Source organism: Larus michahellis, chromosome 2, assembly GCF_964199755.1.
Source record: "Larus michahellis chromosome 2, bLarMic1.1, whole genome shotgun sequence".
Taxonomy (NCBI): domain Eukaryota; kingdom Metazoa; phylum Chordata; class Aves; order Charadriiformes; family Laridae; genus Larus; species Larus michahellis.
The window spans coordinates 53512078-53537693 of record NC_133897.1 but is presented as its reverse complement, the minus strand read 5'-3'; the positions used below and the strand labels follow the sequence as shown (position 1 = coordinate 53537693).

The following is a 25616-nucleotide window of genomic DNA, read 5'->3' as shown; positions in this document are numbered from 1 at the left end:
TCAGTAATGCCACCATGATAACTTTATTCCACTCAAATCAATCATATCCTCATTCTTAATGATGCACTATTTAGTTGTTTGCATTCAAATATGCATATAAACATCCAAAAGAGTTACCGTAACAGTTTTTATTTAAAAAAACCTAATGTACATGTTTTTCCCCAGTACAGTTATATTTTTCTTAAAAAGTACTGTATGTATCAAACATTTAAGGTTTATCCCATCACTGTCAATTGTCTTTGAAGAGCTGTCAAACATCTCCAACTTTAATGAACTTCAGCATAGCCTTAAGAAAAAGCTTTTAGCTTTCTAGATGTATGAGAAGAGGCCTAGTATTCTGTGGCATGAAGACAACATGCCATTAACAAGTAATCCCTGTGTTTACAGCATTCTTTCAGGAATGATATAAACCCCAAAGTCCAAGTGATAATTCATACCCTGCATAAAACTAATACAAGATACATTAAAGTTATTCAGATGAATAGATAGCATCTGGAGAGGTCTGTCAACATTCATATTTTTTAACAGCTCTTTAAAGAGGTAATGGTGCAGATTAAGTACAAGCTTTTTGCCTCAGTATAATACACATTTGAAATTAAAATAAAACATGGAAGACCAGTATCTTTACATTTTATTCTTCAGAAAAAGAAGAATTTTAAAGAAAGCATTTAGTAGTCCACTTGTGCTTAAAATATTCAATGCATGAGAAAGCCAAAAGAAAAAAATACACATTTTTGTACACCATGATCAAAAAGATAACATTATAAATTTTCAGAAATTGCACTGTATTTAAAACACTCTCTAGAATCTGCTCCACTTCTACATATGGCTACTGAGGCTGCCAGACACAGTTCCTTTTCCACTTTAATTGCCAACCTGTGGAGGCCCTTCAGGGATGAGTGATGTGAAGAAGGTTGTGATAAAGGACCAAGCAGAAGCCATGAATCCAGGCTGCTGCTCTGTATTGGCATCTTCACCTGCATCTTCTCCACTGTCTTCATCAATCCCATCATCCATAAGTCGTTCCTTTAAAAACAGAAATTGAAGCAATTCAACTGCTTCTTTTTAGAGCTCTGACATAAGGTAACCAGCAGTATCTTCCTACATTAAGTAACTTTTCTCAAAACAACCTCCTGAAGAATAACTAGCATGAAGAAAGTCCGTGACTGAAGTAGAGACAATCAGTAACTGTCAGACTGGAAGAATACAGAATTTAAGCAGCAGGCACAACATCGAGGACAACGCTGAAAGCTTTCTGGTTAAACCGAATGTATTTCATGAAAGTTGACTTTCTGTCCGGATATTACAGCATACTTGACAATATAATACATAGGAGTCTCAAAAGACATGCCTGCTCTTACTCACCATCTCTTCAAGATCAGGATTATTTGCATGTTGCCCATCACGGTTCACTTCCACATTATTGGCTGCCTGCTGTTGGCCTCCCTCTTGCCTAAAGGGGAACCATCCTGCTTGGTGTCTACATAAGAAAATGGAAGAGTTGACAACCTCTCTTTTGAAAGGAATAAAAAGATTTTTCTCATACAGCTAACTACTGCAGTAAATTCTTCAAGTACTTTCAAATGAATGAAGCTGCATGTATTTTTCTGCAAGTCCTACTTCTACATGAAATGGCTACTCTTTGATGTCCGGGTTAAGAAGGGTCTTGCCAAGAGCTGTTCTTTAAGTTTCAGAAGTGGTGTTCACAGCCCTCTGCTCCAGGAGATTAATAATTTACCATGATTAGGTAATTAAATACACAGAAGACTTCTTTTGGGCCTCCTCCCCATTTTTAATTATTTAAGTTATATTCATTTTCAGAATCAGCCTTAACTTCCATAGTTTAAAGTTGATTTTTTGTGGAAAAAGGTTCAAAAGGCTTGAACCACATTACTATTTTAAATTAAGTAAGCCTCTCCTACATTTTCAAGTGTCTATATTCTTATTTCAACTATCATATCTGCATGAGAAACAGAACAGGAGACAGACCACAGTGTAAAGAAACTCTCAACTGATTACATCAGTCCAAAGTATCAAGCATTACTGCTGTTTTCCACTTCTATTGCCCTCACTAAGGTATTTTCATATATAAAGGGAAGTGATGACAACAGTACCGGTATTTCTTCAGAAAAGAGAGAGGGTGCTTAGGTCTTTAGGACACACAGCAAAAAAACTGTTAACTCCCTGCAATTCTACCAGATCTAGCACCCACCATTACAGTAGCACTACCTTAACTCTCCCTAACACGATTTACTGCACAAATCCATATGTTATTTTTGAAATATAAATGAGCTTAGCTCTGCAATTCTACTTTCATATCTGAGTAGTAAATGCTTTAAATTTATTCTAGCATACGCTTGACCTATATGAACTTCTTTCCCCTCACCCCCACTTTTCTAGATTTCCATCCCAAAATTCTACATTTCTGCAATACCGAGCCGTTAGCTTACTGTAAATATGTTTTGAGAATTACTTCCTTTTTCCTATCAGCTTCTCTGCTTGTTTGAAATTCAATTAATTTTTTTTAAACAAAAACCCACATCATGTTGTAAAGGAGCAGTGCCTAAACTTTTGCATTTAGATAATTTTTCACAGTTTAAGTGGATTATACACTAGCAGCATACTCCACGTATCGGATCCACAGCTGTACTCAAGTGTTGTACTCACAAATAAACCAGCAGCATGGCTCCCATTACCATGACAAATCGACTGAAGGAAGAATAGAAGTATACAATGCTCAGAAGAATTGCTGCTCTAGAGAACGTGTACATCCAGTCCAGCCAGTCCCGGTTGAAGTCCTCCTCGTTCACTACCGGACCACCCTGTGCGTTCATCTGAACATTGGGGTTTACAGGCCTGTTCTCCTGGACGGCTACATTTGGCGCTGCTGCGGGCTCATTTGCAGGAGCATGTTCTGAATTTACAGCCTGGGCAACTGCAGATCTCACTGGCTCAGTGCTGGAAGTCACCTGGGCTGAAACAGCAGCTTGGCTGAAAAGTGAAACACAAAACTAGTCTGTCAAGAAACATGCATCAAAATTTCTAAGCCTATTCTTATCTTCTTTTCTGCACTAATAAAAAACAGAGTTTCATAGGTAATACGTGTCAAAACAAACTGCATTTTCCCTTAAATCTTAACTTATTAACACATTAATGTAATTCCAATCTAAAACTGGATTTTATAATTTGCTGCACAAGACTTACCATAAAACAACACTGCCAGACAAAATAAATACAGACATTTTGATCCTGCAAACAACATTTAGGTTTTTAATACCTTCCTTTCACTAGTGTAACTTAGTACTATCTAAGATAATGCAGACTTACTATTGCATGTAGTACTGACGTGCATACATTTGTTGCCACCAGATCATCTGTAAGGGACTGAATGCAGGATACATAGGAAATCCAGCAGAAACACCTTGGCCTGGAAACTGGTTGCCTATATTGCTACAAAAGGATTTAAAGAAAAATATTCAGTTCTAAATTGCCACATTTATAAAATGCACCAATATTAAAAAACAAAGTAGCACTCTTCCTCTTATTTGTCCCCATACAATAATACACTGAAATAACACTGAAACAACATGTAGTAAGATCATCCCACCCACTCCAAAAAACCACTCTGTTTTCATACAAGAAATTAATAAGCAAAGTTACTTCTATAGAAAGAGGATTTGTGGTTTTGTACTTAGATGTTTGTCACTAGCTGCATCTCTGGGGAAAAAACCCTATTGAAAATTTTTCAAAATTGTGAATATAACTGCAGAAATTCTTCCATACAATTCCTTTTAAGTTCAAAGGTCACCCTTAAAAGCACTGCAGGAGCTGTAAAGGTAAAACTTACTAGCTTCTGTAACTTTCTTTTAGAAGCAATACCTGAAATACTACCACGATAAAAAACATGAAGAAATGAACATAACTAAAGACAACAAACTAATCTTTCAGATACAGCTTCTGAAGAGTGCAATTAAGAACACTGTAAATTATTTACTTCCCCCCCTTCAGTATTTTGAGCATAAGTGATTCTCATCCATAGGGATTTTTAACTCCGGTTCACATGCAAGAGATATAAAGCTCCTATAAGTAAGTTTTAGGTTTGGTTTTGTCTGCTTTTAAACTTCTTAGCCTCTCTTACCTCCTAGAGCATATAGCATGTTTTGGCAAGATTTCCAACTCTTTCCCCAAAGATTTTGATGTAGTGAACTGTAGTAAACCAGGACATCTTTCAGGACAGCATGAGAGTATAAAGCATGAAGAAAAGTTTATTCAGACTGCAGGCAGCAAAAGCTGAGACTGCTGTAATTGTACTGCAGACTACACCTGTCCCCTAAGTAAGGCACTCCCTGCAAAGATATTACCAAGAGATTTCATTAGTCTACCAGGCATTCAGATATACAAGACATGCCCAGAATGAAAGATGGGAGGAAGACATTAAAATCTTTTTTCCGCCTTACACATGATTAAGTATTTCACTTTAATTCTGGAGAAGAGCCTGCCATGCAACTCCATGACCTCTGCTAAAACTGTTTTGTTTCTATTTAGTCATAACCTGTTTTGATGACAATCTGTGGGGGGAAAAAAGAAAATAAAAAAAGCAAAAGGTACTTTCCTGATACCACACAGAAACTGAGATAATCATAGGCAATACTCTAGGTTTCTTTCAAAAATGGCAAGGGTGAACTGGCAGCCCGGCTGATGCTACTTATTTATGCATAATTAACATGCTGGAACCGCAAAGCTATCAAGCTGCTATTGAAAAACATCAATCATAGTTTTATATTTATGGCTGCAAGCTTAAAGAATGTGTTTTTCTATCCCCTGAACTGGCAAACACTTTAAGAAATAAGACTTCCAAAATTCATACAACACTGACCCTCATAAAATACTTGACCTTCAAAATGTAAAGATGATTCAGATATTCCACACGGGTGTCATTAAGTACTGCAATGTGACAAATCACTGAGCAACGTCTCGATTTCAAGCAGGCAGAATATCACATGGGGATGCAAACAGGCAGGACCACTCACTGTTCAAGCACACCTATTTCTCCAACTCAGTCAACAATAAGCTACCCAACGTGCCTGAGTGAGTTCTGCAGGAATTCACCAATTCTTTCTCTCATCAGTTACAGATTTTAGGGTGGTTCTTTACAACTGCCAAGTTGAGCTCAACAAAAGTTGAGAGGCCTTAGGCTAATAGCTTTCCCTCACAGATACATCTTTCAGAAATATTGCAGGATTTGAGCCTCTGCTTTCTTCCAAACTCTTTCAAAAGTTGCTTTCTTGATGTCTTAATGTTTAATAGCAGATTAAGAAATGAGTCAACCAAGACAAACCACAGAAGGTTTCAGTTAAGTCATGTTCTTTGCTTTCCCATTCAAATATTTCAGTGTTTTTGTGTTTTTGTTTTGGAGGTGGGTTTTTTTTTTTCTTTTTTCCTTTTTCCCCCAACAGCTTTTCTGGGAGATGGAACTTTCTGATAAGCAAAACGTAACTTTTCAAGATCTGACTCTATTAATGAGAAAAAGTAGACATCAATATTCAAGAACTACTTCTGCCTTAGAATGCCAGCTAGCTCAGCAGTATTTTATTTGCTCATCAAAAATCAGAATGAGGCAGATGTTGTCCATTATGCAGCTATTACTGCTGCCAGGGTATTAAGTTAGCTTTTGAAACTCAGGAACAACTCTAAACACAGTGTAAGGTATTTCAGTGAAAGAACCTCTCCAAAGGAAGAGGCTCTTCTCGGCAAAGCAAGCCATCTTGCTGTTAGAAAAAGGAAAATGGCATGTGCTTTCTCCTCATATTTTTCCGAAAGGAGGAAAGAGAGGCAGGAAGTATTTCAAAAGAATGGCAGCAACAGCACAAGAGCAGAGAAGCAAACTGGATAGACAGAGGCACTCCAAGACTGGAGAACAAACCAGAGCAGACAGTAGAAGAACAGTTAGATAAGTAGGAAAACAGTTTTTAATGTCCAAGTGGTAGAGGTAGATTCAGAATACTCTGAAAAGAAAGAGGCATGCTACTCCTTAAATGGCTACAGAATTCAGAATTACTTCTTTTCGTCTACAGAAGACACCTAAAATGAGCTAACTGGAAAACAATTTGAGAGTAAGGTCAGACTAGTTAGCTAGTGTCATCATGAAGATACTGTTCACTACTAATAGCAAAATAAGACTTTTTATTCAGACTTAATCAATCAGCTCAATCTGTCATCTGCATGACTGACAATAACTGCATTTCTTTAATGACCTCGACCCACAAAGACATCTCATTTACTGTTAGTCTCTTATCTCCCTGGGATATCAACTTGAAGTGGTATTTCAGTATCCTCCACTATGTTACTTGCTACTTTAAAAAAAAATACAGCAAGCAAAGGCTACTGATGAAGCAAATTATTTATGTGCTAGAACATACTGTATGCTGTCAGTATGTCATTCTGTTGTTCACTTTCAAACATTACTATGTACACAATACAGAAACATTTCATTAGATGGGCTGCCACACTTGACAAATAATCTCGCTGCCTTGATGTTTCTTGTCTGTTTACTGCTTCCAAGTAGTCTCCAATCTGAAATACATGCCATTTCAGGATGCCCATCTGTTCTGTTTGTACCTGCGTAGTCATGGATCAGGGGCCTGCTATGCTAAGTCCACAGGAACAGACAATGCTGTGCTTGCTCTCCGCAGCAAAAGACTGACTTGGTAGATTACTTCCCCAGTCCCACCTCAAGTCTAGATTTTTAGAAAACAGCACTTACAAAAGTTCAAAAGCAACAGAAAGTTTTAATTGCCTTCTCCATAACAATGTGAGTTAGCTGTTTTCCCAAGGGGTGCTCAACTCACACACTGAAGCTTTGTGCCAGGAACTGAAACACCATCAAAACCATCATTTAATCACTTAACATTTATGTTACTTATTTGTACAAATTACATTACTAATGAAAGTGTTGCAAAATGCTCAAGAAAACTGCTCCTCACATTACATTTTTACACATCTGGAGACCTCTCCCCATGCCCAACAGAGCCTATAGTTCATCATACAGCTAGAATAAAAGTGTTTGGTCATGAAACAGTAAAAAAAAAACACAAACACACAACCCACAAGGCAATGCAAATTTCATCTACAGATCTTCATTGTTGCTAACAAGTCTCAGTCTGTGTATAAATTACATTAAAGCTAGATTTGATTGCCCCAAAACATGTTGAAGAGTAGCTGAAAACCAGAAGGCATTTCTTATTGCTGGAATACAAATAAAGGGGGCCCCGAAGCAAAACAAGATGCATCTGAGAAGATTACTGAAAGCATTAAAAAGGTTTGAGACAACAGCAACTACAGCAGGCACTGGCACAGACTGTTTGGAGTAGAGCACAGCCAGTGCCCAGTAGTCTGCAGCAAAGATCTACCTTAAGTTCCAGTAGCATTCCATTAAACTACTTTTACAAAAAAGGCCTAGGATTATTTAGAGTTCATTTATTTCACATTTCTTTTCAGGTCAGGACTGCACTTTTGAAGCAAACCTCCAGTCACTTCCTCATACTGCAGTTTTGTTTGTACCACAAAGTGCTCTTGAATCACCATCTGGATTCCTTTTGGATTACACTAAGTTGAAAGATGAGATTTAGGTGCTCTGCCAATGCTCTTCAGCCACAAATAGGCACCTACCCCAGGTGACTCAATTAGAGATAGTCCAAATAAGACAGAAAACCCTGAAATACGTGCAGCGTTGATGTCAGGTTCTCAGCACCTCTTTCAGTCTACAGGTCCACTCCTCTCAATCCACATTACTTGCCAATACAGACACAATCAGTATTTTTATTTATTTTTAAGTTATTCTTTTCTCCAAACACAGTAATGTCTTCCAAACTTGATGCTTCCTGCTGTACCTTAATTGAGTTATTTCAGCTAAAAGACTGAACAACCATTCTGTTGCCTTTTTGAAGTCCATAGGCTATTCAGTTCACCATGCACACTGATGAAAAACTCACTCTCAGGGTATGCTTACGTGAAAAGCTAATTAGAAAAAAATTAAAGCTTCTTACAGATTAATAATTTACACAACACAGAATAAATTGCTTCCAGAACTAATGTACATTACACAAGACAGCAGTCTTGATGGTCAACCTAGCGTCATCTAGCTTTGTCATAAAGGCAAGTATAACCACTTCTGCGGAGATGTATGTGGTCAGAATAACGTAAATGCTCCACCCACTGGAAAGGCAATTTCTTCCCAGTAGACTGTACATTTCAGATAAATAATAAAAAACTTGACGGAATTCAGGATGAAAACTAATAAGACTAGTAAAGTCTAGGTTAATTCTAACAAGAAAGCAAGTAAATTGAACTGAAACGAAATAAGTTTTCAACATTTCTGGACATCTGTTTTCTTTCCAGTGACAGAAACAATTGTTACTGTTAGCAGATTCATAGTTTTTTCAACATTCTCCAAAGAAAGTCTCTAGAATCTACACAGTACTGTGAGAACACCTTGTCAGAAAGAAATCTTTAAAGCATCTTCTGAGGAAATGACAGCTATCATTTCAGAATAAACTATCCTCCCATTTTACTCTTGGAAGAAAATAAAAAAATAATAAAAATTTAAGAAACTGCAAAGGGTTGAAAATTCCTAAAGCCACTTTTTAAGTGCAAAAAAAAAATATGGAATCTTGAAAGTTACATAATAACAGATCTGATCTAGAAGTGTACACTGGTTATATTTCATTAGTATGTATGAAAACACTTAAAAATTCTATTGTAGATACACAAGCACTTACATGTACTTGAAACGCCTGCATATCATTTATACAGTTGAATCCAATACGGAGAAGTGAAAAATTACTTCTCTTGCGCATCAAAAACTAAGAACCATCATACTCCGGTAAGAATCTAGTGTTGATGTTTACAATAAAGGACTAGAAAAAGCAACCAGAAGCAATATTTTTATCAGTTATATTAATAACTACATGCACTAGATAAATATTACAGTTGCACTTATCAACAGAAACTTGAGGGCAGAAAGCATGAAGAAAAAATAAAAAACAGCCTGAAAGGGAGGCACCAAGAACACTTACTCTTTGATCGACTCCTGGCTAAAAACTTTCATGTTCATACTAAAAATGTTTCTAAACGTGACTTATGCTTCAAAATGACAAGCCAAGTCATTTTGCAGACTGTGAAAGAAAAATAATTATAACTGAACATTTGAAGTACTTTTAAAGAGTATCAAAGAGCTGAGGAATGCTTCAATCTCACTTACCCTTGCATTAAATAAGGGAACTGGTGGCTTGGTATGGGATTGCTTTGTGCTTGTGGAACATTACGATGCCTCACTCCATCTGCACTAGTGTTCAACGATGTAGATGAAGCTTCTTGGTTTGTGGGTGAGGCAGCAGTTGATCCAGAATGGTCCAAATTCTTAAAAATAAATAAAATTGAGGTTGGGGATGTTTTTGCGAGTTACAGATTTACTACTGTGTCTTAAAACACTCTTTGCGTTAATGTTTTGTCACAGGTTTTATTGAGAATATAAGCACCAGCAAGTCTTCTGGGGTTTCAGTGGTTCTGGCAAGCCTTTAGTAAAAACAGAAATTCAAAATTGCACTCAGGTGCACATATAAAAAAAAAGAGGAAGTTTTCAGAAAGACTCAACTCTTGATAGGTCCCAGAGAAAAATCACAAGTCACTGGGAACCAAAGTTTAAAAAACCTGAACCAACCTAAAGCTTAATCCAAAGAATATTTAGCAGCAAAAGAAATTCTAGTGGCTACCATTAGCAAAAGTAACTACAACCTCAGGATACGACTTTATCTTCAGAAACAACAGTGCCTCCAATGGCTCAAAATACCATTCCTCTATTCATGTCTTCAGTTGCCCCTTCTACTCTTCTACTCATCACCCTCTTCACTGTGTCAGCTGCCCAATGCAAACTGCTGTGCTCACTGCCAGGAGGGGACAGGGGGTGGGAATAGGGGAATAGCTAGGAACTACTCAGGCTCCCAGAAACACACCTAAAACTATAGAGCATCAGACCTCCAATGCTTTCCAAGATCAACACTTAACCCTGGAAGCAGGACAACAGCTGGCTCTTCTAGATTGTTTGTCACCATAACAAGACTGCAATTTGGCCATTGAGATGCATTATTTTAGTTTTAATAAATACCCAAATCCTATTGCTAAGCATTACTGTAATGTTTACTCAGTAGAAAATCCTTTTCAACTTTGACAACTCAGGAAGTGAGGAGCTGCAATTATTAAGACATCTATATCACATTTACCTGACAAAGGAAAACAAGAAAAATTTACCACTAGACAGTGGGGAGAGAATAAAAATACAAAACAAACAGAAGAACAAAGGCTATTCAAGCTTTGGGTTTAAATTCATAATACGTTGAAGGAAACAACCTAACACTGTGCATGCTGACTGCATTAAGCAGTCATTAATACAGTTCCTTAAATACAATGTTTACAACTGATCTATGTAGCAATGAGACAATCACAAAGGAGACACCCTGTGTCCTGCTTGCAGAGACAGAAACACAGCCTTTGCAGAGACGATGTAACCACTGTCCACTCTCTACTATTGCTAAAACTGCCCACGTTTCTGCTGTCACATAGCAGTCAGAAACAGTACCCTACCGACAGAGGAATGAAGACAGACAGCTTATTACTGGAAGGGTATTCCCCCCATGCTGATTATCAACACACCGCAGATAAGAAATATCTACAATGGTATTGTATATATTCTCTCCTGACTAACCTTCAAGGGTCACTTAGTGATACTGCCAGCTCTGGAAAAAGCCAAGAGAATTATGGTGGTGACGATCAAGTCACCAACAGAAACATTAATTGCCCTTCTGTTAAAAGAGAGTACAATCAAGGAACATCATAAGTTTTGGAGGGTATGAAGAGGGGAAGACTCAAAATACCCTAAACAAAATGTGTTCTGTGAACAGCTTAAGTAATAAAGTGTTAAGAACACCATTTACTTCTCACTGTCGTACAGACACTATGGCTGCCCAACTCTTGCCAAGCAGAATGAACGCTGGCCAACCTCCACCTGTCCATCTCACCACAAGGGCATTAATTTGACTGGTCTCTCTTCAGCAGTACAAGTTTTCACAAAACAAATCAGAATTTTGTTGTGTGTTTTTTTTTATCTGAATACACTGTTAAATTTCTGCCAGAGATACAAGAATTTGGAGAGAAAGGAAAACGTACTTTTTGATAAAAAGAGTGTTAAAAAGACTGTATAAAGAATAGCTTAGAAAAAGTAGCGCTTTATCATCTAACAAACATAATTGTGTTACGATTTGAAAAAAGGTCATCTTCCTTTACGTAAAGTGACACCCTTAAGTAATCCAGTCTAATTGTACAAATTCATATGGCATGCTCTGTTTTCAACACACTAATTTACATTCATATTTTAAAAATTAAGAGAAATTCCTTGAAAGCTTTCTCAGCATAGATAAATTCATGTTCTGTGTATGAAAAAAAACTCACTGAGCTACTGCTGGAGGTTGAAGCTCCGTGACCTTCTCTACTGGTGCTGGGTTTTGGAGAACTTGGGGGTGTCCGGGAAGTACATACCAGATGAACCATATGATATTCATCTTGCTAAAAATTAAAGAAATTGAAGAGCTAAAGCAACAATATTTGAGAAATTTACAAGCAAAAGATGTCTTTAAAAATCCACTTTCAAAGCTGTATTTGCAATAAGGAAAGAAACATACAAACTGGAGGGACCATAGAGCAAAACTTGAGCCTAGCACAAGAGAAGTCTGCTGTTTCACAACTGATGTTTTCTTAGCAGCTATCAACAATAGCATATTGAACATTCATTTACCCCCAGTTTTCCCTAGAACTGCAGTATAGCAGACCCAATGGAAGACCACAAAAAAACATGAGGAAATGTAACATGCGCTTTAACTTTTACTTTGGAAAAAATATCAAACTCTTACAGGGCTTGGCTTCCCTAAGTTAAGAATGCTTACATTTGCATTGAGATCTAGTGAAGAGTGTTAATCAATAAAGACATCAAGGTAAATGAAAAATGTAGGTGCTGAATTCCACAAACGGACCAAGATAAGAAAAAATGTACAAGCCATTGCCTCCACGTCACTCCAGTCGACGCTTGGCTCAAGCCTAACCTGCAGCCACCCAACTGAAGAGGCCCTGCAGATATTCCACACTCAAGGAGTGCTGTTCAAAGTGCTAGGTGGGACTTGGGTATTCCTAAATATTCAAAAGTGAGGAAGCAAGTGAGTGGCACCACTTGAAGCCATGTCAGTATGCAAGTAATCAGCCCACACCAACTCTTCATGAATATGCTCCCCCCAAACACAGATGCCATAACAACTTCAATCTGAAGCTATTTCACTGTACCAAATGAAAACGCCCCATTATATATCAGCATGCCTGAAGCTTATATGGCCATAGCAACAGGAACAGCTATGACTGTATTTAAATTGCATGCTACAGCTTCCTCAGTAACCAGATTTTAAACAAGAAAAACAACAACAAAAAAATCTGTCCTCTTCTGAAGTCAGTGTGGTGCAGTCAAGCTGCAGTTCTTAATGAGATGACATTTAGAAATATCAAGGCTTGGAGGATTTTTTAAGCTGTTAAAAAAAATGTTAAAGCATACACTTACTCATTTGTAAGTTTTAATCTTTAGGAACAAAGAAAACTGGATAAATGCTTTTATACAGTGTCATGCATTACTGCTAGCATAGCCTATCCATATCCACATTCATTTAAACTCCCCCAAACGGATCAGTTTCTAGCCTCAAGCACAGCCTCATTATTACATTAAGTGTAGTTTCTTACTAGTTGGTGATAGGAAGCAATGAGCAGAGAGCACTGAAGGCAGGTGATCAGCATTCTGACCACATCAAAAGCCTTTTACCTAACTAGTTACCTTCCTACTAGCTAAGAACTTCTGCCACTTGGAGAGGCAAAGGAAGCTAAACATATTACTTGTGATCTTACAGTATACAGCTTTATTCAATGTGACAGTTTATTGTAATTTATTTCTATTTATACAGAACATGTTGAACGTCACTATGCCTGAAGAGTGCCACACTTACAGCCTCAAGGTATTTTCTATCAGCAAAATGACAGTGCTCAGTATCAAAGAGCAAGTATTGCAAAGCTAATTTGAGAAATTTAGTAAATCCTCAGATAACATCAAGAATTTATAGCTAATCAAGTAGGAATTATATGGCAGAGAATGAGATTGAACTTAGGAGTAATCATACCTTTTTTCCAAAAGCTCTTAAAAAGCTTGATCACAAAAACCTCCTCTTTTCAAACATGAATTTTTAACTTTCACTAAATTTCTTTAACTAAATCCAAGGCCTATAGCTACTAAAAAGCCTTTAATGTCAAATGTAGCCCCGTATAGTGAAGGAAGTCAAAGTTTCTCCTCTAGTACACAAGCAAGGTTTGAAACTGTGTTTCCTAAAACTAGCCTGCTGTAATGAGGCCAAGTGAATTCAAGGGATTCAGACTTCATTTTGTCTTTAACGAACAAAACTAAGCTTTGAGGCAAGTTATATAAGCATTTTCATGAACTTTTAAGTGGTACAAGATATATACTGGTTGGCAATAGTCCAGCTCCAGTTTTCTAGTAAGCCTATACATAGTAAATTTCAATCATTTTTGGTAAGCAATTAAATCCAATTTAATAAAAATCTATTTCAGAATAAAGATTATAAAGTAACAACAGTGTTAGTCTACTCAAGCAATACTCAAGATTCTTCCACATTAGTTACTCCATACTTAATACGAAGTTCAGTTGCTCTATTCTCCTTTAGAGACTTTCCTCCATACTTAATACGAAGTTCAGTTGCTCTATTCTCCTTTAGAGACTTTCCTCCATACTAAATACTAAAACGTAACCCACTCCCACAGTCTGCACACTGATTTTTTACCATAATACATTACAAAAAAAAAGTATCAATACCTGGCCGTTGGTAATGAATTACAAAGCTTACCTATTTCACAGGATTAAAAACTGTGTAATTGTTTAATAACCTAAAGTATTTTCCAAATATAGCTATTGATGCATCCTGATTTGTTTACAAGGAGTTTAAAGACTATTCAACATAATGCATTATGTTTTCTGTTACCATCAAAACTGAAAGGAAATTCTTGGTAATCTGCCCTAAATATCCTCTTATTCATTAAGTTAGTAAAGTTCTTAAAAATTTATAGACGTCCCTCTTATTTGGTAGCATCAATCCAAACTATCTGAACCAATATGAGAACCAAGTGCACGTATTTCAAGATTTCTCAGATCACATGTCACGTGCATTCAGGATTTGGATTTCACTTAAATGTCGACCAGAGAATCCAAAGTTAGATTAGTAAAGTTATTTTTTCCAAGATGAACCAGCAGAATATATAAAAAAAGAAATAAAAAAATGCAAGACCTTTCAAAGATCATCAGGAATGGCTGATAGCTGACAAATAAAACTAGGTCAACAAATAGCTTTCCCAGCAAAACCATTCAGGAATTTAGAATTCTGGTTTTGCATATAAATATATTACCCTTAATTTGCTTATAGAAGTGCCATTTTGAATGTAAGTTCTTGAATTTAAGTAGGTACAAGAAATGAAATGATGTGCCAAACCAACACAAATCTGTTAACTGATTCTGTTTAGGCCACAGTGGGAACCGTCCAAAGAAGTCACTCTACACTACATATCACTTGTTTGGGACTTACATAGCTCACTTGCTCTCCCACCAATAGGAAACATGCCTCAACCCACAAGTATCACAATCCTACATAGATGGGATACTTGAAAATACATTTTCCTGAGCATAACATTATATGGTTACATCTCTCAACACAATAATGAAAATTTGAAGCTAAACAACACAAATCTAAATTCCTGTTTGCCAAAAAGGGCGTTTTGATCAAATATCATATGGTGTTGATATAAAGCTTACTTTTCTGAGAACATCTTTCAGCTGCAGATGATCAGGAAGCAGTCTGCCAGAATACACCAGTCTCTGATCCTTTGTAGACTACGAGATGGGACAAAGAAAGGAATTTAGCTTTTTCCTGCTGTACAGATATACAGCTGGAGATAACATTTGCAGATGAGAAAACCCCTTATAATGCCAACCACCAACAGACAGCCTTAAAAACATTTCGGAGGCTTCACAAGTCCAACTCACAAATTAATTCTGGGAAAGAATTCTGCTATTATGCACTCAGCAAGAGTGCCATAACAATTAATAACACTTAACTGTCAAATGCTGCTCAAGAAAACTATCAAGTATATTCAAAAATTGCTTTCTTTTAAAGAAGATTTGCTCTTTACCCTGCTCCCACTCCCAGATATTTGCTGAAAAAGTAGATGGAAAAGTAGCTGGGGCAAAGAAACAAAACCAAAAATAGTTAGTAGAATGATGCAATGATAATTAAAATATGCATAAGAAAGGCACAAATTTCAATCTTTTTCAACATGGAATTACTGTTATAAGTGCCTGCCCCCATCCCCACCCCCCAAAAAAATATTAAAAAGAAAATCACGAGGAAACAAGGAGTAAGCATTTAAAAGCATGAATCAGCGAAATTATTTAATTTTTTTTTAGGTAGCCTTCAAACTTTGGCAAGTTTTTTTGCCTGTTTTTATACTTTCAGAGTTTAAAACACCTTAGTAATGCAAACCAACATTACTTAAAAAAAACAAACAACAAATCATACGCTATTCATAAGGTAATAACTTTCAGCTATTCTACACAGAAGAGATAACGATGAAATTCTTTGTAAAAGGAATTTATTTGGGGTACCTAAAATGTCCAGTACACTAAGGCAATAGACACATTATTGGTTAAGCAAAACAAACAAACAAAAATCCCAACCCAGCTCAATTCAGTTTATGCTGTCAGAAAGTTTTAAATAGTCTTAACAGTAGTGAGTCACTAACATGCTGTAACTCTGTGAATAAACACCTCCTTTTTTTTTTGAAAAAAACTCCTAAATATTCACCTATATTGAAATAATTTTAAAGAGAATCCAACTGTTACATCCGTTCAGTTTAACTATTGCTTGAATCTGAAATTAATACAATAGCATTTAATACTTGAAAGAGAGCGCTAACAAAGGCAAATGCTAAATGAAGAAACCTAGCCTAACATCAGTGGAACAGACATGTATTATCAGCATGAAATATTTGAAGAATTTCCCCATCATGCAAACAGCTAGTCTTACATCTCTCCTCTTTCTCTCCCTGCCTTTTGTTGCCCACTCTGCAGTCTTATGCTAAGACACAAATACCTGAGCTCCAGATCTCTTTAATTAGAAAAAGCTTTCACATAAGTTTTGAGATATTTTTTTCATGCAATAGCCTTTTACAGATTTCCAATAACTTATCAGAACATTAAAAAGTTGCAGAACTTGTTTTTTGCTTGAAAAAAATTTGGTCATATCACTAGAAAAAATAAATATAGATACTCTAAGCAAATAATTATGAAAAGCACACATTAAATCTGAGAAGCTTTTAACTTTTTTCCCAAATTCATACTAGCTATTCACGATTAAATAAGTCTTTAAAAAAAAAAAGTACATAACCTGCCACATATAGTACAGAACTGTATATCACTTCTTCAGAATAACCATTTTCCATATTCTTCTGCATTTTTCTGTATTTTTAATTATTGACACAATACACTATTTTATTAAGTCTCACAACACAGGGAACTAGTTATTTGCAGCTCCAATAGATAAAATACTGCAATGAATTAGATATCAGTGCTGTACTACTTCTATTTATGTTTAAAACAACAACAACAAATGGCCATCTCTCTCATGTCAGACTAAATTCTTTTGAACTACACTATTTTGCTTGCTCCTTTCAAGCAGTAACAGGCTGGTAACAGAATACAGGCTTTACTTGCATTTTGTATTTGGGAAAGGCCTTCTTAGAAAAAACAGAAATTTGCAACATGCATCAAGATTACAGCAAAATGATTTCCTGTAAATGAGAAACTTGCTGCTTTAGAATGACCAAGGGAGCCAGAAGAAAAGTCTCAGAAACCTTGTTTCTGGGTCCTGACACAGATTATCTGGAGATTAATTAGAACAGATAAACTGTTAAAACAAAACAAGCAAAACACAACAAAAAACCCCTTCCAAATCCAACACAGCAATAGAGTGCTGTTTTGCCTGTCCCACTCATAATACAGCTTTCTACAGGGTCAAATTCAAGTTCTTCTCTTTACTACCTTATATATGAACCTCTCTTCAACCACATCTAATTAAGTACCTTCTCAAACACTATACAAACAGTACAAATTATTTTTTTTTTAATAGTGGTACTTTACAGAGAAGAAACTGCTAGATTAAAAAACCCCTCAAAACTGACTATTACGTAGCCTTCAGTAATGTGTTTCAGCTCCCTACAAAACCACAAAAGAAAAGGTTACGCATATGCTGAGTACTGTTAATTATATTAAACTAGAAACATTAATGGGGGAAGATGAGGTTTTAAACCCTATACTCCTCCCTATGTAACTTAAATACCTAACTGCGTGCTACGGGAATACCACTTGAGATTATCCAGGTGTAAAGCCATCTTAGAATTCTGAAGTGTGGGCTTTTTTTAAATGCAGATGGAAGAAGAGATGATAAGTGTGAAAACACAGTAATTCACATATATGCCAAAGTAAATGGAAAAGGCATTCAACTCATCCTCTGCCTGAGGAGGTTCACCACCACACCTCCTGCTTTAAGGAACAGCATGCTCACTGCTAGCCCAAATACTGAACAGTGATGCAAAAAAGACTTCTATACATAATTTTATATATATATGTATAAATTTATATATGTATAAATTTAAATATAAATAAAAATTTATATATATAAATTATGTAGATATTTTATTATGGTACTAAAATAAGATATATACATATTTGGTATATATATAAAATATGTATATATTTTTTATATATATATAATTAGAGTGGCCTCGTTTTCAGAAGCAAGCACATATCATCAGTTAAAGTGATTCTAGAACATAAAGTTTAGAAGTGAGGTGGAAGGCAGTTTTCAGATCATAATCTAAAAGGTATGCATTTAAAACCAAGAATTCATCGGCTAGCATTTTTTTTTTCTTTCATTTTTCAAACAAGACTCCTTCTGCTATGCTTGTCTTTATAACAAGATAACAAAGTCTAAATTAGCTATGCCCAGCACATTACCAAAACCCACCAAACTTAAGCTAAAGCAGCAACTTCCTTTAGAAACACAGACAATCTCTGAACTATCCTGTTTCAGCTACCCGACACTCATGATTTTGGTCACTCAGCCTCTCTCCCATAGGAAATAAAAATCCAAACAACCACGTCAGGTTAGAACTGTGGGGAAAGGATATGCCAGATGACAGGTACTGAAGGAAATGAGAAACAGCAGTTTTAAATTCCTATTTATGGGTGTAATCAATGCAGCAGTTAATGCACTGAATGTAAGATCTACCAAATCGAGACACACAGGTGATTTTCCAAGTTTTCTTGTCTTAAATAAACATTTAATTTAGGGACACTGTAACTACAGTCCTCTATCTATGTAAAATTGGTCCAGTCAGGGAAAAAAAAATATTGACAAATGCGAACTTTAGTATAGACCCACTAACTAATTTAACACTGTTTTAAACCCATTTAGCTTATTCAGGGACTGACTTTATTAAGCATACCAACTTTAATAACAACTAAACCAATTTAAATCTGCCTAAACTTAGAATATGCACATATTTAGCTAAGTAATTTACACAAATTAATCTGAAAAAAAAATAATCACAAACAACACTGCCTCAAGGCCTAACTTCCAGTTTGCCTATTTTAACCATCTCATTTTCTGAAGATATACTCTCAATAAACTGTAAATGTAATTACAACATTTACAGTTACCATCAGTTTACTAATTTACAGATGTGTATAGGAGAATGAGGTACAAGTCACACGTGAAAACTTGAAAGACTATGTATAGCAGTGATAGCAACTGACTGCTGTTTTACAGTCTTCACTTCAAGAACACTGCAATACCTGTATAGAGCACCTGTGTTCTGATGTACTCTTGCACTCTTAAAATAGCATTGTAATAGAAGTTTTTTCCAGGACCTATCCCATTCAGGGAATGTAGAAGTTTGATCGACAAAGATTTAAACAAATTCAAAAAAAGCAGTAACACTCAATATCAAAAACATATCAAGCCAAAAATACACTTTCCAATTTTACTATACATAGGAGACATCCTGTTAAAGACCTTTGTCCCCTCCGACATTACTACTTTAATTTGAAAGGTTCTATGAAATAAAAATATTGTGATCAGTTACTAGTTTGATTGCAAATACAGTAAATCCAAATTAAATTGGAATTACTGAGATAATTTTCACTGAAGAAACTCCCCATTCTTTAACCCAGAACAATTTTGGGCATTCTGAACTAGTCATTCAATAATGAGAGGCATGTTGAGGAATCAATTTTCAACAGAAGAAAGATGTTCCAGGAAAATGAAATTTGATATTATACTCCTGGTTAAAACCCACAGTGCAACGTAAAAACCCCTTGTTCATTAAGGATTTTTCCTAGAAGCCCAACTGAGCAAGATCATAGGATGAGTCAGAAAAATAGTGTTTAAACACAAATACGTCACAGGAGGAGATTCTAGTGAGGAGGAAGAAGAAACAGCAATCAGCTGAAGTCATGTATTTGTTTCCTTCACAGCAGATAGCCTCCCTCAGCAGAGAATTACTCACGGCAGTAACTAAAACCACAAACTCTCAAATACTGCTTAACATGTCCTAATGTACCAGTGACACAGCCTAAGTTGTGGACTGCTTTTCTTCTGCTTTCTCCAAAAGGCAGAAACCCCCTTTGAGACACAAAGCCACTACGTTGCCTTCCCCCCCCGCGCCCCCCCCCCCAAAAAAAAAAAAAAAACAACCAACAGTGCCAATAATTCTTCTATTGAACTAGGTGAATTCTAGTTATTTACAATATAAATGCAACCTTTGTCTGATGTTTTATACAGCAAGGTCTAGGCCCCACGTGCTACTGCAACGTGGGGGCAAAGTCACTCCCTTCACACAGTCTTCTGGAACAAATTTTCACATATACTGATCTGTATGACTGCTATTCTAAACAGGTATAGTATTAGCTTTCTATTATTACCTGTATGTTTTTCATAACATCTTTTCAATTGCCAAGTTTAGAACTTAAAAGAATTTAGAAAAAAAATCATATTTTCCCCAGAAAACAAAAAAAAACCCAAACTTTTATATTGTTTCAAAATACAGTCACAACTGCCATACAAGTGTGCAGAACATCTGAGAGCAGTTTTTTCAGCACAACCTCAAAAAAATGTCTTTTCAAAGAGGAGGAGAAAAGGAAATAATGCTGGAGATTGTTCAGTTGTGTGTTTCAAGTAATATTATGAATAAACATCTATCTGCTCCACACCTCAGTGAATTCACTAGATCATAGTAACTTTAGATACATTGCTTAAGTACTGTAATTACTTTAGACAGAACTCTTACATTTACAGAAGTTAGTCTTAAACTGAGCTGAGTTATCTCAATTCCAGTTCCAAAATAGTTACATGGAGCATTAATAAGTGTCTTCAGCAACACCATCTTTTGGGACGCTATACTGTGATCATCTTCAACCATATAAAAGGGCAGCTATTTATATTGCCAACTTCCCTGAAAGCAGAGACCCAGCCATTGCCTTTACACAGACAGCTCTTTGGCAGTAGGGCTCTTCCTTGTTTATTTTTGCAGAGCACCCAAGGAAAGTCTCCCATCGACTGTACAGAAGTTACTGCGACGCCAGTCTTACCGACAAGATGAAGAGAAAGGGCTGGCCAACAACTCACCGGCTTACTGGGGTAGACATTAGAGAGGTGGGATTTTAGCTTGCCCACAGTCCAGTCCAGAAAGCAGTTAATGGTCTGGTCGGTGTATTTCTGGTTGGGGGCCTTGATGATGAGGGTCACCGGGTGATCCACGACGCTTTGGTCCATGCTGCTGGCCCGGGGGTGGGGGGGGTGGGCGGCTGGCCCTACCCGCCCCCTCCTCCTCCCCCTCCCTGCTTCTCCTCGGGGTAGACGAAGCGGCTCCAAGCTCTGGTCGCTGCGGGAGGGTTCAGCGGCCGGGGGCGAACTTCCTGGGGAAGCTGGGGGAGCCCATGCCCGTGCTGGCCCTCACGCCGGCGGCGGCACCGGCCGAGGTCTGCCCGCCGAGAAGCAGAGAGAGAGACGGGGGGGGGGGGTCGGCTTAGCACGTCACACACAGGCCCACCCCCCCCACCTCCGGTAACCACAGCGACGGGGAGGCCAACGGACGCACCCTCACCCACCCACCTCCCGGACACCCTCCCGCTGCGCCCAACGGAGAAGGAAAGGAGACAGGGAACAGGCCGATACCCGGAACTCGCCCGCCCGGGCTGGGCCCCTCCGCCCGCGGCACCGCCTCAGACCTCCGGCCCGCTCGCCCTTTGCGTAAAATGGAGACCGACCGGAAGCGCGGTGGCGTCCGTCCTGCCTCCCCCTCCGCCCGCTGGGGGGCGCTCGCCGGGCGGGGGGGGCGCGGGGCGCAGGCGCGGGCGGAGTGTGGTGTGAGGGGAGGTAATGGCGGCGGCCTGTCTGTGAGGTGGGGGTGGTTCTTCTTTAGGGAGGCGGCTCTTCTTCAGGGAGGTGGCGGGCTCTTCCGGCGTTTTGCCGAGGGGGCGAGGAAAAAAGGGCGTACAGCGGAGAAGGCGGCTGGCAGGAGCGCAGGGCCTGGGCCTCCGGGTTTGTGGGCGGAGGGCTGCGGTACAGGATGTGGGGCGTCCGCCGGCCTTTTGCGTCAAGGTGTGGGTTCGCAAGGAGGCCTCAAGGCTGAAAAGGTTAAATGCTTCTTAGCAGCCGGAGTTAAAACTTGATTACTTGCCGCGTGTCCCGCCTCCCTCACCATTGTGTGCGGACACCTCCGTGTATTTATCACCAACATCCTTGTGAGGTCAGGAAATGGTAGTTTATAACCGGAACGGAGGCAGAGGAAGAGGTTTGCCATATGTTGCGCAGGAGACCTGTCTAAAACCATAAGTTTCTGAAATCACAGGCTTGCATTGTAAACTTCTGATCATCTTAGGTGATTCTCAGTTGCTGAAAAGAAAATCCTTTGAAGGATAGCCTTCAATTTTGATGAACAGAATGACAATGAATAAGGGAAAAGTTCAGTGCATGATACTTCTGCTAAAGATCTCTGCAGTAAAAGTTGGTCTCATTAACTCAATAAAAACAATAAACTGCTTAGACAAAATACTTTAAAGTGTCTCTTGAACCAAGAAACAATGCTTTCCTGCTATTTCCTTCAGTCTTCAAATGCTGTAGGTAACTATAGAAGGCACAAGAGTTTCAGGTTAGATTTTTTCAAGTAGGTAGTGTCCCTTTAATGGCAAAGAATCATACCTTTCATTAATCTCTGCATTATGAACAAGGAGTGAGGCACAAAAAAGTTTGATAATAAAGAGAGGACCCTAAGGAACTCCAGTATCAGAAGGGAAAGATAAAAAGAAGAGCCTGAATGAATATCCTTAGCACCCAAGACCTAATTCTTCCTTTTAAATAAAACCTGGATACAGACAGCAGCTAATGTGAGACTTTGCAAAAGCAGAGAAAATAGTCTTAATTTTTATGTTTATTGGCTTCTAATTATTTTCCTCTACAACCATTCCTTCGCATACCTCATGTTTGAGGTGGAGCATGGGACCTCCATGTTTCTACAGCACCTGGTATCCTTGAGATGGCTTATCAAATCATAAACGTGGACAACTGGTACTTGACAACACCTTCAAGTGTAATATTTGACATACTCCTATCAGTTTCCCAGCTCCCTCCCTTGTTATATAAGAACAATTGTTTGCACTTGAAATTCTGAACATGCTGTCATTACCAGGGCATGCAACTTGGAATTCCCAGGAATTTCCAAGAATAGAACAGGATTTCCAAGCACTAGTCAAATATTTGTGCATAGGGTGGTGCACCAAAATGGATCAGCTAGATGGGCACTTGCAAGGCGTAATATACAAAAATTGAGGCAAATGGTAAGTTTTATGCGTTGCATTTAGGATGCTTGCAATTGTATTGTTTGACCTACGGTGTTTGACCTACAGTGTTTGACCTACAATGGCCACCTACATACACATAATATTTCTATAACGCACCCATTAGCTACTTTAAAAAATGCCAAACTTGGGATGACCAAGAAATCCCCTGAGTCACAACCTGAGAACAGTAAGGTCTCTTCTGTGATGTCATTTTAGAAGCTGCGTGTTGTGCCAGCTGCATGAGCAGATCCCTATACTGTGCACAGGCCCTCGGGTCAGAATTACATGTGCAGTGATCTCGTTTTGGGACTAAAACTTAAAACCTGGTAAAAATAGTTTGACATTCATTTATACTCCGGAAAACATTTTATGAATATACATTGTGAAGTAGTCTAAAGTATCACACCAAGAGGCCATTTGATATTTTAAGATGCAAGAAATAGTGTGGTTATTCTTACTACTTGTCTGACTTGACATACAAAGCCACGGTAATCTTTTTGCATACTTGCATTGTCTGTGACATCTCTGTAGCTCAGAGGAAAACTTAAGGCAAATCTTTTTTAAGAATGCCAAAACTTTATTAATTTTTTTAAATAAAGGAATTCATGCATTAAAATGTTACGAAAGACAGAGGCATCATCTTCTCACTCTTGAGGTAGCTACAACAGGTACCTGATTTGAGACTTGAGGCTTCTTATACAGCCGTTAGACTATCTGAGGGAAAATTCAGAGCATATAGGATCCTGCCATCTCTAGGTTCTTAAATAAGTTGGGCACAGAAGATACACTGCATGATTAAATCTACGCTGATAGCATTTATTAAGTTGAAATAGATCAAAAATAACAAGTTATTTCCAGTAAATATCTTCTCTGTTTCTTGATTATTTGTATTTATTTGTTTGTTTGTTTATTTATTTTCTGATAGGGTAGCAAGTGCGCAGTGTAAAAACTCTGGATCACCTTTTTTCTTTCATTCCTCTGCACAAACCAGCAGGGCTCAGCCTAGGCGCTGTAACACCACATAAAATCATAGCAGTTACAAGCTGGGTTGTAAGTAGCGAATTCGGCCAGTCTTCTGCTATTTATACTAATAGTTGGGGTCATGTGAAATTAATGACCTATATGTGGGATGACAACCAGAAAGAAGTTGAGAATCCGTACGCTCAGAAACAGCAGTTTTCTCCAAGGCTGTTTAAAAACTCTGCCTTACCATGAAAAGATGACAAGAATTCCTGCATTCCTTCTTCAGAAGAAACAGCTTTGAGAAAATCGATATTTCAGCCCCTGCCAGGATTTTCTGTTCTAAATCACGGAATTTACATTTCATTTAATGATCTGGAAAACTTGATGTACAAGGAGGAAAGAGTGGGTTTGTGCTGTTTGTGCTCCTCTCATTTGTATACATGAAGCCAGAGAGGTTTATTCCTGAAGAAAACTAAGGGAAAGGTCATGTTCACATGGGTTTTTTTCACTCTGGAAGTGTATACCATCTCTTCTCTACCAGATATTTTGCTAACTCCCAACAGTACTATAGGAATTTCCGTAATGGATTTCCATGAGCAAAAATGGCGCTGGAAGTCCTTTGGTTGCCATGTTAGCGCCACTGACAAACAGGTTTGACTACATGTCTTTCAGCAAGAGGTGTACAATTCGTCAGTCCTGATATTTCTGCAAGCAAACAAGCTGAAATGCATATATATATATTTAAATGTAATAATGGGCTTCTCAGTTGTTTGTCAGGACTTAGGCACTGATGTTTTCTACGTGTACCGGTTGATCCTCCCCCTAACCTTTGAGCCCAGTGGCCAATTTCCATCAAACTTCACAAGGTGTAGCACTCTAGGATATTACAATACTGAAGGTTTCAAGAGCTAAGGGGCTATTAAGAGAGAGAGAGACACCTTGCAAGTGTATCCACTGATAAGAAAGCTAATCAGCTTCCTCCTCTCTAGCCACCAGAGAATTCAAATGGAGCACGCTGAGAGGGAAATACAGAACTACTCGCTTTCACTTGCAAATCGCCTGTAAAGAACGTGACAGGTTAAGGCCCAAGGTCTTGCAGTAGGTGACTGGCGGACAGACTGCAACGTGGAATTGGGCTTGCCGTGACTTCAGCTGGGCTATGCAGTTTCAACTTCTGGAATAAAAATCCTGCAGGACCAAATAACTGGTTTCTAGTAGGGACGTGAAGATGGTTTTATTGACAAATCCTGAAAACACCATCTGGTGCATATACTGGGTGCATTGTTAGTAGCAGCGGTAGTCCAGTTGGCGACAAATGTGTAAGGAATATTTTCCTGAAACGGTTAAATGAAAATGCGATTCATCTGCAAATAATTTTGCCCTGATGGTAGCTTCAATACTGAAGAGGAGTAGCAGTTATCCATAAATTTTCCGTCTGACATGGGAGGTGCTTCGAAAGAGACGTAAAGGTAAGAGAATGTCGTGGTATCGTATTGTTTCAAGGAGAATCAAACGGTAAATATGCTGGTTAAACAGCTGCAGAGATAGAAAAGTT

The 25616-nt window shown here is 38.0% G+C and overlaps 1 protein-coding gene across 8 annotated transcripts; it reads right to left on the bottom strand.

Annotated features, from left to right (window-relative positions):
* HERPUD2 (HERPUD family member 2) lies at nt 1-21567 on the bottom strand. 8 transcript variants are annotated; one of them, XM_074575447.1, is made up of 10 exons: nt 21435-21567; nt 20886-21240; nt 14957-15034; nt 11503-11616; nt 9260-9417; nt 4139-4225; nt 3328-3450; nt 2668-2991; nt 1366-1480; nt 1-1026 (listed from the first exon to the last, which is right to left on the bottom strand). In XM_074575447.1, the coding sequence occupies exons 2-10, from the start codon at nt 21030-21032 to the stop codon at nt 865-867; spliced, it is 1308 nt and encodes a 435-aa protein (XP_074431548.1). In that variant the 5' UTR covers nt 21033-21240; nt 21435-21567; the 3' UTR covers nt 1-864. The 8 variants fall into 8 exon arrangements, with proteins under 8 accessions (XP_074431548.1, XP_074431550.1, XP_074431551.1 ...); XM_074575449.1 differs by lacking the exon at nt 4139-4225; XM_074575450.1 differs by lacking the exon at nt 11503-11616.
* Between the last annotated feature and the right edge of the window lie 4049 nt (nt 21568-25616).